This window comes from Garra rufa, chromosome 6 (genome assembly GCF_049309525.1).
Source record: "Garra rufa chromosome 6, GarRuf1.0, whole genome shotgun sequence".
Taxonomy (NCBI): domain Eukaryota; kingdom Metazoa; phylum Chordata; class Actinopteri; order Cypriniformes; family Cyprinidae; genus Garra; species Garra rufa.
The window spans coordinates 54,765,109-54,781,768 of NC_133366.1; the positions used below are offsets into that span (position 1 = coordinate 54,765,109).

The 16,660-nt window shown below is 33.9% G+C and overlaps 1 protein-coding gene across 1 annotated transcript in view; it reads left to right on the forward strand.

Moving 5' to 3' along the window:
- Positions 1–342: 342 nt before the first annotated feature.
- The window catches only part of appa (amyloid beta (A4) precursor protein a), a 44,079-nt gene continuing 27,761 nt past the window's right edge, over positions 343–16,660 (forward strand). Inside the window, exon 1 of the mRNA XM_073842959.1 lies at positions 343–537. Coding sequence (XP_073699060.1) covers positions 478–537 — 60 coding nt within the window. The 5' untranslated portion in view covers positions 343–477. The remainder of the gene's footprint in view (positions 538–16,660) is intronic.

Consider the following 16,660-nt stretch of genomic DNA (forward strand, 5'->3'; position numbering starts at 1 on the left):
TTAAATTAAAATGAAGTAAAAAGTAAACATTGATTAAACAACAAATAGCTGATGAAGAGTAAACTATTTTAGCTATTACTATTAAATGGATGTAAGATGAAAAGCTAAAACAAATAAGAATAATTTTATGTAGGCCTAATAAAAACGAATAAATATACAAATCCATATGAAATAAATAACAAAATATATTTAAACTAAAAGAAAAATAACTACAAGTAAACCAGTGTAATCTTTCAATTTATTTTAATTGTAATTGCCAGTATTTGGAGTGTAATCCAGTATTCCCTGCTCCCCCTCCCGTACATGTTCATTCGCTGGTTGTCCGGTCAGGTGACGCGCTGTTCTGACTCGCCATCGCAGGCGCATCGCATTCCTCTCAGAGCCGAAGCGATCCACACACCGACATTTTACCCCAAGCGGATATTTACTCGATACAGACCGTCGCAGTTTGCTGGAAGCTCACAGAAGAAACGCAGAATGGGGTGTCGAGAGCTTTTCATATTACTGATGGCCGCGACATCGACGCTCGCTGTTGAGGTAAGAAATCGACAAAAGCGACGCCGAACGCTGATCAAAGAGGATGAAGCAACTAGTCGATTCAATGTAACCATCATCGCGGCGAATGATACATTAGAACGGCCGCAGTGCGATTGAGCCGAGATGGAACGTTCGTTTCGATACATTGTATCTTTCTGTTATTGATGTCGTTTTCCAACCAGAATACGGGTTAATATTTAACCATGGTGTATTTGTAGTTATATAATAACATTAGTGGGAATATTAGTGGGAATAATCGCTCTGCGGAACGTTCCGCGCCACTGGGCTTGTTACATGAGCGATATTTTATATCCGACATACAGGATGAGCAGAGATACATTGTAACAGATAGACGATGTAACATTTAATAAACAAACTGTCAGTCTGAAGGTGAGATAGTGAACTGCCGCGGGGTTTAAACGCTTAATGTGACTGATTTAGTGATTCACATATTTACATTCTGTTTTATAGAGATTCTGTTTTGGTCCAGCCAGTTAATGGAGGAATGTGTAGAGTGGCCTGCTGGGTTGGGATCAAACAACAGGAATTATAATGGGATCAAACGCGAATCCTCTAGGAACCAAACGAAAACAGGAAAATAGGAGTTTTATTCAGCAGGATCCCTTTGGGATTGATTCCAAATTATGATTCAGTCCTCCCTGAGCTTTTCATCGAGTAAATCAGACCGTGTTGTCGTAACTGGGTGTGTGTGTGTGTGTGTGTGTGTGTGTGTGTGTGTGTGTGTGTGTGTGTGTGTGTGTGTGTGTGGGGAGAAGATGATTTTTCTGACGTCGGAATGTGTTTGATCTTTCCTCAGCCTTTGTTAAGCGATTTTTTAAATATGTGACTCATTCAAATGAATCATCGCGCTAATATCGATAATTGCATTCTGTTGCGTTCTGTTCAGAGGAACGCGTTGTGTGTGAACGCCCCCAAAGATGGCGACTGGACTCAACTGGAGCTACATTGTGTTTCGAGGAACACGCTATTTATAAACGCTAACTATCTGTTTAAGTTTATTTTTACTGTAAGACATTGTCTCTGCCTTGGTCTAAGCCTGTCATTTTCCCCACCGCAGTCAGTGTGTGGCTCAGTCAATGTATTTTTACCATTCCCAGACTTTTAAAAAAATTGGTCCTGTGTTTTTAGGGAATTTAAGGATGTGCATTGGGGTACCATGAATATTGTAATCACTAATACCATGGTATTACACACAGATTCCATTACTGTCAGTATAAGGAAGAAGTAAACAAAGATGTGAACAACATTGGCCTGAAGCTCATGTAGAGTCATTTTTGCGGCTGTAATGGGATGTTGCTGTTTGTGTTACAGAGTGGAGATATTGATTGGCTGTTAGGAACAGTGTTTAATTGCTTTCACATTTGGTGGATTGTGGTTTGGTTGGTCTTGCCACCAAACGGTCTGAGAAAATAGAGGTTTGACAGGTGTCTCACACTCGAGGACAAATGTGACCCTGGACCACAAAACCTTAAGTTAATACATCGTATGGGTTGAAGTTATTGATTTTTTTTTTTTTTCCCAAAAATCATTAAGCAAAGATAAATTAGTAAATTTCTTACTGTAAATACATCAAAACTTAATTTTTGATTAGTAATATGCATTGCTAAGAACTTCATTTGGACAACTTACAAAGGCAATTTTTTCAATATTTAGATTTTTTTTGCACCCTCAGCTTCTAGAATTTTAAATAGTTGTATCTCAGCCAAATATTGTCCTATGCTAACATCAATGGAAAGCTTATTTATTCAGCTTTCAGATTTGACAAATTGACACTAATGACTGGTTTTGTGGTCCAGGGTCACAAATGTTAAAGCAGAAAGACTTGAGGCTGTTTCAGCTGTGTTTAGGACACATTCTGTATATACTATAGTGTTTAGAACCAGGACTGGATGATCAAGCTAAAAAAAAATGGCATTTATGTATTCTTCTGCCTGTTGAAGATCTTTAATCTGCATCTTAATGTTTATGTATTTTTCTGAAATGGCTCAAGGGTGTTTTTCAATCAGAGGAAGCATTATTTCCAATAGCCAATAATGTTAAAGTTAAATTGAAAGATGTAAAATAAACAATCATGACCTGCTTTTACTTTTTTCTCAAAATTAATCCAAAGAATTTTTATACTTTCTTATAAATATTTATATCCACTGATAAAATGGTTGCAATAGTAATTGCACATTTTGCACTAATTATTAACTAAAAATGTTTGAGTGATGGTTTGGGTTATACACTGTTTTTACCATATCTAATAGCCAAATAAAAAGTGTCTGGTTGTAAATGTGACCCTGGACCCCAAAACCAGTCATAATGGCCTCTTTTTTACATTGAGATTTATATATCATCTGAAAGATGAATAAATAAGCGTTCCAATATTTGGTTTAAAAAAACTATTTGAAAATCTAGAATCTGAGGGTGCACAAAAATCTAAATATTGAGAAAATCACCTTTAAAGTTGTCCAAATGAAGTCCTTAGCAATGCATATTACTAATCAAAAAATACGTTTTGAAATATTTATGGTAGAAAACTTACAAAATATCTTCATGGAGCAAGATCTTTACTTAATATCCTAATGATTTTTGGCATAAAAGAAAAATTGATTATTTTGACCCATACAATGTATTTTTGCCTATTGCTACAAATATACCTGTGCTACTTAAGACTGGTTTTCTGGGTCACATATGGTCAGCAATGAATATTTCAATATGACTTGTTTATGTAATATAAACTGCCACAGAGTTGTTTGTTTTCATCTGTACCTTGCATAAACGTCATATTGCGTGTTGTCTGTTATTTGTGCTCCAATTAGCCATTGTCATCCGCTTGTATTGAGAACTGTAGGTCTGTAAAGGTCACATTAGCAGCACTGGTATGGCAGGCATTGAGAGGCGCGCTTTGAGTCGAGCCGCGGGTTTGTGCTCTGAATGAGAGGCTTTGTTGGCTGTAACATGCGTGTCAGCAGGTGAGCGATGCTCGCGGCCAACACAACAGCTTTCTGTATAATCAGGATGAGTTTGTGCAAAACCTCCCTGTAGAGCTGGCCCAGAAATAGCCAATGTTCAAGAGCAAATTGCAGGATTTTTTCAAAATTAAAGTTACAATATAACAACGAATTTCATGTGTTTTATTGAACGTTCTGTTAGACCAGCAGTCGTTCACAATCTTGTGTCCAGTGAGTTTGAGTCGTACGAAACCGATGGTATATACAATCCACAGGAAGTGTGTTTGGCCCCACGGAGGGTCTTTATAATGAGATCGCTGTGAATTGCGCATCCATATTACATGACAGATGTTTTTAGTTGTTAGATTTGACCTCTGACCTTCGCAGTCCCTCATGAACCACCGCAGCCTAGTCCCAGAGCAAGAGTAACGATGCTGTAACCTTCACACCTGTGCACTGCGATCAGACAGGTCATTTTCTGCATTGAAAACATCTGAAACAGCCATTTACTGTACAGCTGCTTTGAAATCTTTTGTGTTATGAACAGTGCTACAAAATTAAACTGATCTGTGAAATCAGTGCTTCCTCAAATCATGAGTTAATGTTTAGGTATGCTTTTATAATCAAATCAAATAAGCTTACAGTTTTCACTTGTGCATGATATATAATAATTCTCTGGTGGGTGAGTGAAATCTATTGCTGTTTATTGGTGCATAAATATGAATTCATAATCAGTGATTCGTATGTGATATAGTGCTGCAAGATCATGACATAAAATCATAATTGTTGATTATTCCCTTGAAATTGTAATTGTGTTTATTAAATACGATTATCACAATTTACATTGATTGATGTTTTAAATAGCTTTATAACATTGTTTGAGACAACTGCATGCCATAATTTTATAGAAAAACTGAAGAAAATGTTTTTTCTCGAGTCAACGATACATTGGTTTGGTTTCTTTAAATAAAAAAAGTACAAATATGCCATATGCATAGGGATATGCCGCTATCATTTTTCATGTTGTGATTAATTGATAATGCTTTTGTCATGGTATACGCTATTATCACCATATTGAAACTTATTTCCAAAAAAAGTGGTGTAATAATACAGTAGAACAGGTTTAATAACTATTTTCTTATAACAAAAATACCTGAACATTTAAATACAATAAAGCAATACATAAAAAAATATATATTTTACATTCAAATAATTACATTTAATTTCTGTAGTTTTGTTTGACTACTTTAGACTTGCATATAAGTATTCGTATTGAATATATATATATTTTTAAGCACTTTTTTTATTTGTATTTTTTTAATCTTTAAATTATTCGCTAATATAAAGTTTTGAACCAGTCATAATCGTGTTAAATAATTGTGATTACAATATTGACTAAAATAATCGTAATTATGATTTTTGCCAGAATCGAGCAGCCCTACTTTACATGTCCATGTTCTGCTCCATCTCTGAACGCATACACAGAACAGCGCAAGTTTTCCTTCAAAGAAACATTAATAAAGCACGTTACATTTTATAAAAGTCACGTTACATGATTTTGCAGATTTGCATGTGAAATTAGGCTTTTATGGAGGAGCGAAAGTGCACCACTGGTAAGGGGCAGAATGGGGCGCAATAATAATTTCGATTACTGCATTTTCATGTTCGTTTGAAGTAGAAATCGAATTTCCAAATTTCGAGAACTTGCACAGCCCTAGAAAGCAGCTTTTAGATGATTGGTGTTGTGAAAAGTGCTACAAAAAATGTGAAGCAGCTGCAGGTATTGTCTTCCTGATCTGTTAAGTGAATGCTTCTTGTTCAGCTTTTATAAACAAATGAACAGTTTTTTGCCTGGTTTCTGATACAGTGCCTTGCAAAAGTATTCATTTTTTTTCACATTTTGTTATGTTGCTGCCTTATGTTAAACTGCTTTAAATTAGTTTTTCCCCACATCAATCTACATCTCATACAACATAATGACAAAGCACAAAACAGGTTTGTAACAACTTTGCAAATTTATTAGAAATAAAAAGCTGAAAAGATCCCGTTGCATAAGTATTCATAACCTTTTCTGGGACACTCGAAATGTATCTCAGGAGCATTCATATTGCTTCTAGATGTTCCTACACTTGGAGTGGAGTTAAACTGTGGTACATTCATTTGAATGAGTCTGATTTAGAAAGACACACACCTCTCAGAAAAGGTCTAACAGCTGAAAATGCAGATCAGAGCAAAAACCAAGATAACTGCCTGTAGAGCTCAGTGACAGACTTGCGTTAAGGCGATGATCTAGAGAAGAGTTCAGAAACAAATCTGCTGCATTGAAGGTTGACAGAAGCATTCTCCATAATGGAAGACGATTGGAACAACTAGGACTCTAGAAAATGTTTCTTCTTAAAACAGGCCTGTTGAGTTGTAGTGCATGAGATGCAGTAATTGTAGCTGGAGGACTGCAGATGTGTCGTGGTCTCGTGGGTTTCTCCTCTCGGCCGTTCTATATTTAGCGTTCCTCTGGAGAGAGAGAAAGAGAAAGAGAGCGAGTGAGCCGCGCCCCGTCTCTGCTCTCCTTCCTCAGCGTTTCCAGCCTTCCTCTCATTCTGCTGTGAGGATTCATCACACAATCCGTCTGCAGCTGATCTGGAAATAGAGATGATGTTGAAACAGTAGCGTGAGAATCACAGTACAGACGTCAGCAGGTTGAGTTGTTCAGGAAAATAACCTGCGTTTGTGGGTCAATGACGTGATGCTCGGGGTTTTGTGTCTCAATCTATTCATTCAGCTTAAAAACGCAATTTATGCACTCAGAAAAACTGCTTTAGGATTTAGTATGCTTGTACTGTGTGAAACTTTGTATTACTAGCACTTCTCATATTTATTGCATCATATGATGGATCGGATTTAATAATCTTCATATGGATGAAAGCATCTAGTAAATTAATAAATGGAGTCCACATGTACTTTGGAGCAATTTCAGCAAAAAATAACTAGTAAATTTACAAATAATTACACATTACAAATTACACACACCATTCAGTCAAAGGTTCTTTAAAGAACCATCTTTTTTTACCTTTTTATTTTTAGAAAGATTGATGAAGTAAATTGAACAAGAAAATACTTTTGAATTAGTTTTACTTGTAATTAATTCAATGTGTTACTTACAATCTTTAAAAATAAAGATTACGGAAGTACACTCTTAAAAATAAAGGTGCTTCACGATGCCATAGAAGAACCTTTTTTTTGTCTAAATGGTTCCATAAAGAACCTTTACATCTGAAGAACCCTTCTGTTTCACAAAAGGTTCTTTGTGGCAAAAAACAGTTCTTCAGATTATAAAAAGGTAAGAAATAGTGAAGCATCTTTATTTTATTTATGTTGAATGCACATATGTGAAATCATCTTTATTTTTAAGAGTGTTTTTTTAAACAAAGAAATGGTAAGTAACACTTAACTCAATTTTGATGTAAAATTAAAGCAGTATTTTTTCTTGTAATATTTACTTCCCAAAAAATTGCTTGTAATTTTTTTAATTTTTATTTGGATTTTTTTTTTGCTCAGAAATTGCTGTTAAAATACAAAGAAACAGCAAGTAACACTGAATTAAACATTGAATTTTGAAATAGAAAGACTTCAAAATAAAGGTGCTTTAAAAGGATCTTGCCACAAAAGAACCATTTTTAGTTCCACAAAGAACTATTTGGTCAAAGATTCTATTTCTTACCTTTTTATAATCTGAAGAACTGTTTTTTGCCACAAAGAACCTTTTGTGAAACAGAAGGGTTCTTCAGATGTAAAGGTTCTTTATGGAACCATTTAGACAAAAAAAAGGTTCTTCTATGGCATCGTGAAGCACCTTTATTTTTAAGAGTGTACTTCCGTAATCTTTATTTTTAAAGATTGTAAGTAACACATTGAATTAATTACAAGTAAAACTAATTCAAAAGTATTTTCTTGTTCAATTTACTTCATCAATCTTTCTAAAAAAAATTACTTGTAATTTTTCACATATTTACTTGGAAACCATTTGTAACACAAGTAACACAAAACTAAACATTGAATTTCAAAGCAGAAAGACTAAAATTTGTATTTTCTTAAAAAAAATTGCTAGTTTTTTTAATAACTAAAAAAATTAAAGTTTTTTACTTTAAAAATGTTTACTTCTAATTAAGTTATATGTAACTTTCTATTACTAGTAAATGTTACAGATATTTATAAAGAAACACTGATTTAAACATAAAATCATACAAGAATAGTATTTTCTTCAGTAATCTTTGAAAAAAAAAACATTTCAGTAATCTTTTTTTTCTCTCTCTAATGCTAGTAAATTTACAGATGCACATTACATTTTGATCAAGAAAGACTGAAATAGTATTTTCTTTTCAATACTTGACCTTGCATGCAATTTTCCTCACTTTTAAGTCCCTTTAGATAAATATGAATAAAAATAAAATGTAAAATGATTTAATAACTTTTTTTAAGAGTCATTTTGTACTAAAACATACTGTCTTTCTTCAGTAATGTGGCTCATGGGCGTTTCTTTTTGCTTCCTGCTCCTGTTTACTCCCAAAGCGGACATCCACTGTTTGTGCTAAATTACAGAATGTGTGTGTGTGTGTGTGTGTGTGTGTGTGTGTGTGTGTGTGTGTGTGTGTGTGTGTGTGTGTGTGTGTGTGTGTGTGTGTGTGTGTGTGTGTGTGTGTGTGTGTGTGTGTGTGTGTGTGTGTGTGTGTGTGTGTGTGTGTGTGTGTACCTGGTATTCATCACGTTGTGGGGACCAAATGTCCCCACAAGGATAGGAATACCAGTAAATTTTGACCTTGTGGGGACATTTCTGAGGTCCCCATGAGGAAACAGGCTTATAAATCATGCACAATGAGTTTTTTTGAGGAAGTAAAAGTTTGCACAATCTCCTGTGAGGGCTAGGTTTAGGTGTAGGGTAGGGTTTGGGCGATAGAAAATACGGTTTGTACAGTATAAAAACCATTACACCTATGGAATGTCCCCATAAAACATGTAAACCCAACATGTGTGTGTGTGTGTGTGTGTGTGTGTGTGTGTGTGTGTGTGTGTGTGTGTGTGTGTGTGTGTGTGTGTGTGTGTGTGTGTGTGTGTGTGCGTGTGTGTGTGTGCAGTCTCAGATTCATCTGGCTCCCGTTTGTAGTAATTCGTCTGTTTGCCGCTGACCTACATTTGCAGCGAGAGCAGGAGCGATTGAAGGATTGTGGTATTGTCTCTGCGTTATTAAAATAGTGTTTTACTGCGATTATAAAAACACCAGCCATCATTTTACAGTATGAGTTTGGCCAGAAGATCGTCTGGTTTAATGAAAGCAAAAAGTGCATCACTGATGTTGAAGGTTTATGTGAAGTCAGATGTGAATATGATCTCTCCATCGTCCATCAGTCTCAGATCTCATATTATCCATGGATATGTGATATATCAGAGACAGGATCAGGACTGAATAATGTAATCATGCATTCAATGATTTGTGTTGATCGGATTAGGCTGTTATTGGATAGCAGATACCAGATTACTCAAATAATAAACAGTTATTCATCATTTATACTGCACACTATCTTATTTTGATGTCTCATTTCACTTAGGAATATAGAATACAGCCTATTTATATCACAGAAGATTTTTAGTGCATGCAATTTAGTTTTATGTTTTTAAATATTTGTATATTGGGATCAGTAAGATTTTTAATGGTTTTTAAAGACTTTTAAAGTCTTCTGCTCATCAAGGCTGCATTTATTTGATCACAAATACAGAAAATACTGTACAATTGTGAAATATTATTTCAGTTTAAAATAACCATTTTTATGTGAATATATTTTAAAATATTATTTATTCCTGTGATACAAATCTAAATTTTTAGCCTCTTTACTCTGGTCTTCAGTGTCACATGATTCTTCAGAAATCATTCTAATATACTGGTTTATTATTATTAATGTTGACAACAGCTTAATATATTGTTGGGACCTGTGATATTATTTCAGGATTCTTTAATCAATAAAAGGTTGAAAAGAACAGCATTTATTTAAAATAGAAAGGATTCTTTTTTTTTAACTACTGTTCAGCACAATTTTATTCTCTTTTTTTTTTAAGAAATTACTTTTATTCAACAAGAATGTGTTACATTAATAAAAAGTGATTTTTTTTTATTTTGAATAAATGCTGTTCTTTTTAACTTGTTATTCATCAAAAAATCCTGAAATGATTTCTGAAGGATCATCTGACACTGTTGAAAATTCAGCTTTGCATCGCAGGAATAAATTATATTTTAAAGCATAATAAAATAAAAAATGTTATTTTAAATTGTAATAACATTTTGCAATTTTAAATTTTTTCCCCTGTATTTTTAATCAAATAAATGCAGCCTTGATGAGCAGAAGAGTCTTCTTTAAAAAACATTACTTACCGATCCCAAGCTTTTGAGCGGTGGCAGTGTATTTTTGAGTGAGTATTGGGTAGTAGTTAAATCTAAATGAGGTCTCAGTTGTGTCAGCATTATACATGAGCGTATATTTCATATGCAGTAATAATGGTAATGCTGTGGTGTGTGTGGATCTGATGTGAGAGACTCAATGAAAGACTTTCTCCCTGAGGACACTGGGGTTAATGGGTGTGAGGCTGACCGTTGTCATGGCAGCAGAGCGACGCGGGGGTGCGTCGTGGCAACAGTCTCTGTGGGAACAGACATCTTCATCACATGGCTCTTTGTGTGTGTGTGTGTGTGTGTGTGTGTGTGTGTGTGTGTGTGTGTGTGTGTGTGTGTGTGTGTGTGTGTGTGTGTGTGTGTGTGTGTGTGTGCGCTGAGTAAATGCCACACACACACACACACACACAATAGTAATATTACACAGTTCAATTTAAATAATATAAACACATTTGCACTGGAAGTGTCTGATGTGTTTGAAACCGGATGCGGTGTGTATTTGAAACAGCTTGTGTTTCATTTGTTTAAGTAAAATAGAAAATATGAGCTCTAATACCAATGTATTACTGTTTAAAATAAAGTAGAAAACAATGTAATTCACTGCTGTTGAGATCTCACCGCAGAAACTGTATTATAGAGATGAAAGGTTGAGAATTTACACACCTGTTTCTCTGTCTGTCACTCGTCCACACCTGGATGAATATCATTAGACCTGTCAGGAACACATCTGCCTCATAATTCACAAGAAGAGTAGAAGAATTTATATTTTGAGAAAATATAAATTCATTATTTGCTTTTTCATTTCCTTGCCAGTTAAACACATATTCTCAGTATTTATGTGCAAAAAAAAAAAAAGTAATTATTTAAATTACGTGGTTTGGAATAGTGTGGCATTTAATTCAAGTATTTTCCATCTCTGGAAAAGTATGGAAAAAAGAAAGCAGAGTATGGAAAAATGCCTTTGTTTACAGACTTTTGCCCCTATTTAGTTTAGTCTTTTATAAAAGAAAATTAAAATTTAATGAAAATAACTTTTTTGTACAATAAGTAAGGTTTCATGGCATTTGTTTAGTGATTCTTTAGTGACCGTCAAATATGACTGAATGAATTCAAGGTGCACGTTTTCATTTTGCTGATGAAAATTCAGCTTTGCAACCCAGAAATAAATTATATTTTAAAGAATATTAAAATAAAAAAAACATTATTTTATATTGCAATATAACAGTTTTTCTTAAGCAAATAAATGCAGCCTTGAACCTTCTTTCAAAAACATTTGAAAAAGTATGGAATTTGATTTAATTATTTTCCAGCTCTGGAAAAGTATGAAAAAAAGAAAGTAGCATATGGCAAAAAGCAGGTTATAAGCATTTTGTGTTTCTTCTCACTATATTCTCTGCACTGTGTAACATAGCCTTAAGGACCTTTGCAAAAATAAAAAATATGCAGTCTTTTATGTGCGAACAAGAAACCATTAAACTTAGCATATAAGACAACGCACATTGTTTCATCAGCCTATTTCATGGTGTGGTTTCTTGGCCGCCAACAGACTTTGCATTAAAGACATCTGAGGCTTTGAAAAATGTCATGCTGCCCTAGTGAAAGCCACATTTTAAGCCCTTTTTTTACAGTTCCAGTCTTTTTTATAGACCTTTTAACTTGGCTAATTTTATGCCAACAGCCTATTTCATGTCATGGTTTCTCCACCGTATTAAATTGAACATTAGGCCTTGATATTAGAGGTACTACAATAAGAAAAGCCAAATTTTGAGCAAGTAGATCTCTGTTAATTCATGTGCACCCATGCTCTTGTTTTATTCAAAGCAAGATGGCAGTGATGCACAAAGGAAATAGGTTATGTAAAACTAGAACTTGTAATGCATAAGCATGCAAAAAAATCCCCATGTGCATGTGAATAGTTACCTGAGGGCATAAAGAAGTTTACTGTGTGCACTTTTTTTTTTTAGGGACTCTTTATGTTGTTTTTTAAGGTTTGTTTAAGATTTCTATTTTGAATAAATGCTGTTCTTTTTAACATCAAAGAATCCTAAAAAAGTACCACAGGTTCAGAAAAATATTAAGCAGTAACTGTTTCCACCATTGATAATGAAAGTAATAAATCTGTATATTTGAATGATATCATGTGATGGCTGATAAAAAAATCAGCTTTGCATCACAAAAATAAATTAGATTTATGTATTTATTTATTTTTAAGTTTACACTTTGAGAAAATCAGTGAAAAAAAACATGAGAAAATTAAAATATTTATAGATGACTGTAGTGTACTATATACCGAATATAAGGCTAAAAATATTGCTCTATGAACCATTTATGTTAAATATAGTCTGAAAATCTAAATAAATAAAAAAATACTCAGTTGACAATTACAGCAAAAAACTAGAGTTGCATCGAACAAAATTAAACACTGGGCCGAAAGCCGATTACCGAACACGGTTTTTCGTGTTTTTGCCATGCATTTTGCCAATTTTTTTTCACCATTGCATAAAATAAATGGCCAAAATGTGCTTTTTACAGTTTTGTCTTGCTTTTCAAAAAAAAAAATCAATTACAAAACAACTATTTAAAAATGTTTACTGAACATTTGTAGACATTAGTAGACATTAATTAAGAATTAATATTCTTTTGCCATTTTTAAGACCCCCTTCTTGAATCAGGCATGTGTTTTTAATGTACAAATAAATGCCTTTTCACTTATGTGGCCAAACCCCAAAATAGCTTTTTTTTTTTGCTATTTTCATTTTTCATTAACATTCGGTGCATCCCTACAAAAAATTATGTTAAAACGTATTACATGTTATTTTTGCATTATTACAATGCAAATTTGAGGGTAAAACATTTTAAACTTAATAATTAAAATGGTATCACAATGCTAAAAAATGAAATGGATTCAAAATATGATTTATTGGTTTCTCTTCTTCTTTTGACATTGGTGTTAATGTGATGTGTTTTGGTGAGACTGAGTGTCTCATCCTGACACCTTGTTAGCTGGAGATACGAGTTGATCTCCATATCCCCGTCCTCAGGCGCGTGTGTGTGTGTGTGTGTGTGTGTGTGTGTGTGTGTGTGTGTGTGTGTGTGTGTGTGTGTGTGTGTATATGTGTGTGTGTGTGTGTGTGTGTGTGTGTGTGTGTGTGTGTGTGTGTGTGTGTGTGTCCCTGGGGTGTCGTTCTGGCCTGTCTGATCATGGGCTCACACACACACACACACACACACACACACACACACACACATATACACAGGTCCTGAGCTGCTCTGATAACACTCTTCCCAATCACAGTGTTGTATTCGCATGTAAATGTGACGAGAGCTCAGCAGATGGACACATTTATCTGATGGTCACATGGGACAGAACCGAGCCTGACTGACCAATCGCACGGCTCCACTGAGGGTCAATATGATGTCACAGAGGATGCTGTGTTTATAAGTGGACAGTGAGTGAGAGTTTAGCAGATTGGGTCATTTATACACTGGTTTACAATCTGAATGTTAGATTGAGTCTGTATTTTTGACTCAAAATGTGAATCTGTTTTACACTGATTCATACTGATTCATTGATTTGATATGAATCATCTGATCGTATTCTTTGTCCACCAAGATCCAAATAAAAGCAAATAATCAAATAAGATGAAGCTGCTTTCAATAGTAAAGGATTATACAGTAGACACTAATACATGAATGTATACACAAGTTTGGGATCAGAAAGACTTTTCTGCTCATCAAGGCGTTAGTGCAGTTAAAAATAGTGGTTTTCTACTTTAATATACTTTAAAAGATAATTTATTCCTGTGATGCAAAACTGAATTTTTAGCATTATTTCGAAAGTATTCAGTGTCACATGATCCTTCAGAAATTATTCTAATATGCTGATTTATTATCAATGCTGGAAACAGTTGTGCTGCTTAATATTTTTTTTTAACCTGTGATACTTTTTTCAGGATTCTTTGATCAATAAAATGTTTAAAAAAAAAAAAACATTGTAACAATAAACTCCTTGTTCAAAGTTTGGGGTGTGTACATTTTTTTCTTTCTTTCTCTCTTTGAAAGAAATGAATACTTTTATTCAGCAAGGATGTGTTAAATTGATAAAAAGTGATAGTAACAACTTATATTGTTAAAGAAGATTTCTATTTTGAATAAATGTTGTTCTTTTTAACCTTTTATTCATCAAAGAATCCTAAAAAAGTATCACAGGTTACAAATAATATTCAGCAGCAGAACTTTTTCCAACATTGATAATAAAAGTAATAAATCAGTATATTAGAATGATTTCTGACGGAGCATGTGACGCTGAAAACTGGAGTAATGGCTGATAAAAATTCAGCTTTGCATCGCAAAAATAAATTATATATTTTTATATTTTAAAGTATATTAAAAAAAGCTAATTTTGTATTGCAATAATATTTTATAATATTACCTTTGTTCTGCTTTTTTAAACAAATAAATGGAACTTTGATGAGCGTAAGAGACTTGGATTGATCTGGTTTGGGTTTTTTCCAGTGGCTGATTGCAGCGGTTAATGTTCAGTCTCATAATTCAACCCAGTTACTCACATACAGTATTGAAGTCATTGCTCTGTAGTTGATTTTTAACAGTTTTCTTCAGATGTTGCTAATTCATGGCTCAAAAGGCATGTTGACATTTTTACATCAACTATTATAAATTATGTTTATTGTGTGTCAGTGCTTACAGTGCCTGCTTTGATTCTCCTACAATTCCTCTGGAAAAATCCAAACCAGTGTTATCATATAAGTCACTAAAATACAACCATTTAAAAAAATTTAATAACTTAGAAATAAAATAAATATTAGCTGGAATAAAATAAAATATATAAAACTTTAATAAATAAATCAAATATAACAATAAAAAATAAAATAAAATTGACTTTGAAAATATTTTAAAAATTATAAAATCAACAAAATTACTAAAATTACATTAATTAAAAAAAATATTCATAAAAACTACAATAGCATACTAAATAATAAAGTCGTGAGGTGTAATATTTGAGTTCATCTTGAGATCTCTGACTTTAATATCTTAGCAAATCTAAACATTATTTGAGACACATGAGATCTAAAACTCTAGAGAAGATGTTTGTTAGATTAAAAGGCTCTTTTTCTCAAGAGAAACATCTGATAATTAGAAGAGACTTCAGCAAATGTCACTAATCTCCATTTAGAAACAAAAAATGTATTGCACAGATCTTGGTTTTTATTTTTATTTATTTTTTATTTATGTTTCAATTTTTTTAACTCGTGAGCAACTAAAACTAGAAACGGATGTGTTCTTTCGTCTAACTGATTGAGATGTCATCTATAGTATTATTGCAGCAAGGTGAAATCTCAGTTGTGTCTGATTTAGTTGTTCTCCTTTAGCAGGGTAGACTCTGTCCTCTACAGTAAATGATCAAACCACATATTAACCTTTAATGAGAAGCTCAGACGGTGGATAATTGACTAAAACAAATGACCTATTTCTAATGGGAATTCCAGTTCTAAAGCTCATTGAGTTCAGAACATTTATTTATAGATAACAAGGTGCTTTTGAACATTTTGCGTGTGTGTCGTTAGCACAGGAGGTCAGAGGTCAGAGGTTAGCGTCGATCGGTATCTGATGGTTTATGGTCGGCAGGTGTGATTAGACAGCAGGAGGTCATGTGACTCAAATCCTTTGCTCTCCCACTAAGCCCCGCCCACCTTAGTTACCATCACTAGGGCTGTCAATCAAGCACAGCTCTTGTTCAAACTGAGTGAAACATGTCAGAAATGATTCATTAATAAAGTATTCATCTGTTTATTAAGCAATCTACCATTCAACATGCAGCAGACAGTGAGTCTCGTGTTTGTGGCTCATATAAGTGAGTCTGCTCCACCCGTCTGCAGCACACCTGCTTGAGGAATGTGTCTGATGCTGATGTTGTCTGTGGTGGGCGTGGCTTCGGCAGGATGATTGACGCTTGGCTGCAGGCGGCACGGAGATCACGTTAACTCCGACCAGCGGCTTTATGGGAGTTTATCCCGTATCCCCAGCTGACCCTGTGAGCCCACATATGTCCGCGTGTCGGGATGGCATGTGCTGGCGTGTGAAGAAACGCCTGCGGTTGGAAGGATTTGACTCTATGTGTGTGTGTGTGTGTGTGTGTGTGTGTTTTACAAAATGTACAAAAGTGATTTTATGTCCATAGAAAGCACATTAAATGTAAGTAAAGTGTCTACTTTTAGTGTTTTCATAAGGTTTTGGAGAATAAAATGTCAAAATTTGGTTGAAATAATGTTACATTGTTATTCAGTGTAACAATATTTATATACAGATTCCAACAACATGCTTATTCTGACTTGTGCGTATTAAAATATATAAATGAATGAGGAAGCATATTACATTTTATTGTTTTTTTTAAATGAGAAAAAAAATCTTACTGACAAATGGGCAAAACTTAGGATAGTGGCAAATTGTAAAAATTTAGAATTACAATTAATTAGTATTTGGGGTGAAAGCAATCATCTTTTAATATGTCATAAATTGATTTTTGTTATAAATATGCCTGACAAGATTGACACTAAATGACATTTTAGTGGGTGTCGTCTGTAAATTCGGGAGAAATAATTGATGTTTATTTTTTGCTCAGAAAAACAGAAACAAAAGTGCAATGAAATTAAACAGAAAATTTTTATTTTTGGGGGGGAAAAACAATAACTATTACACTTGTTGTTTTTCT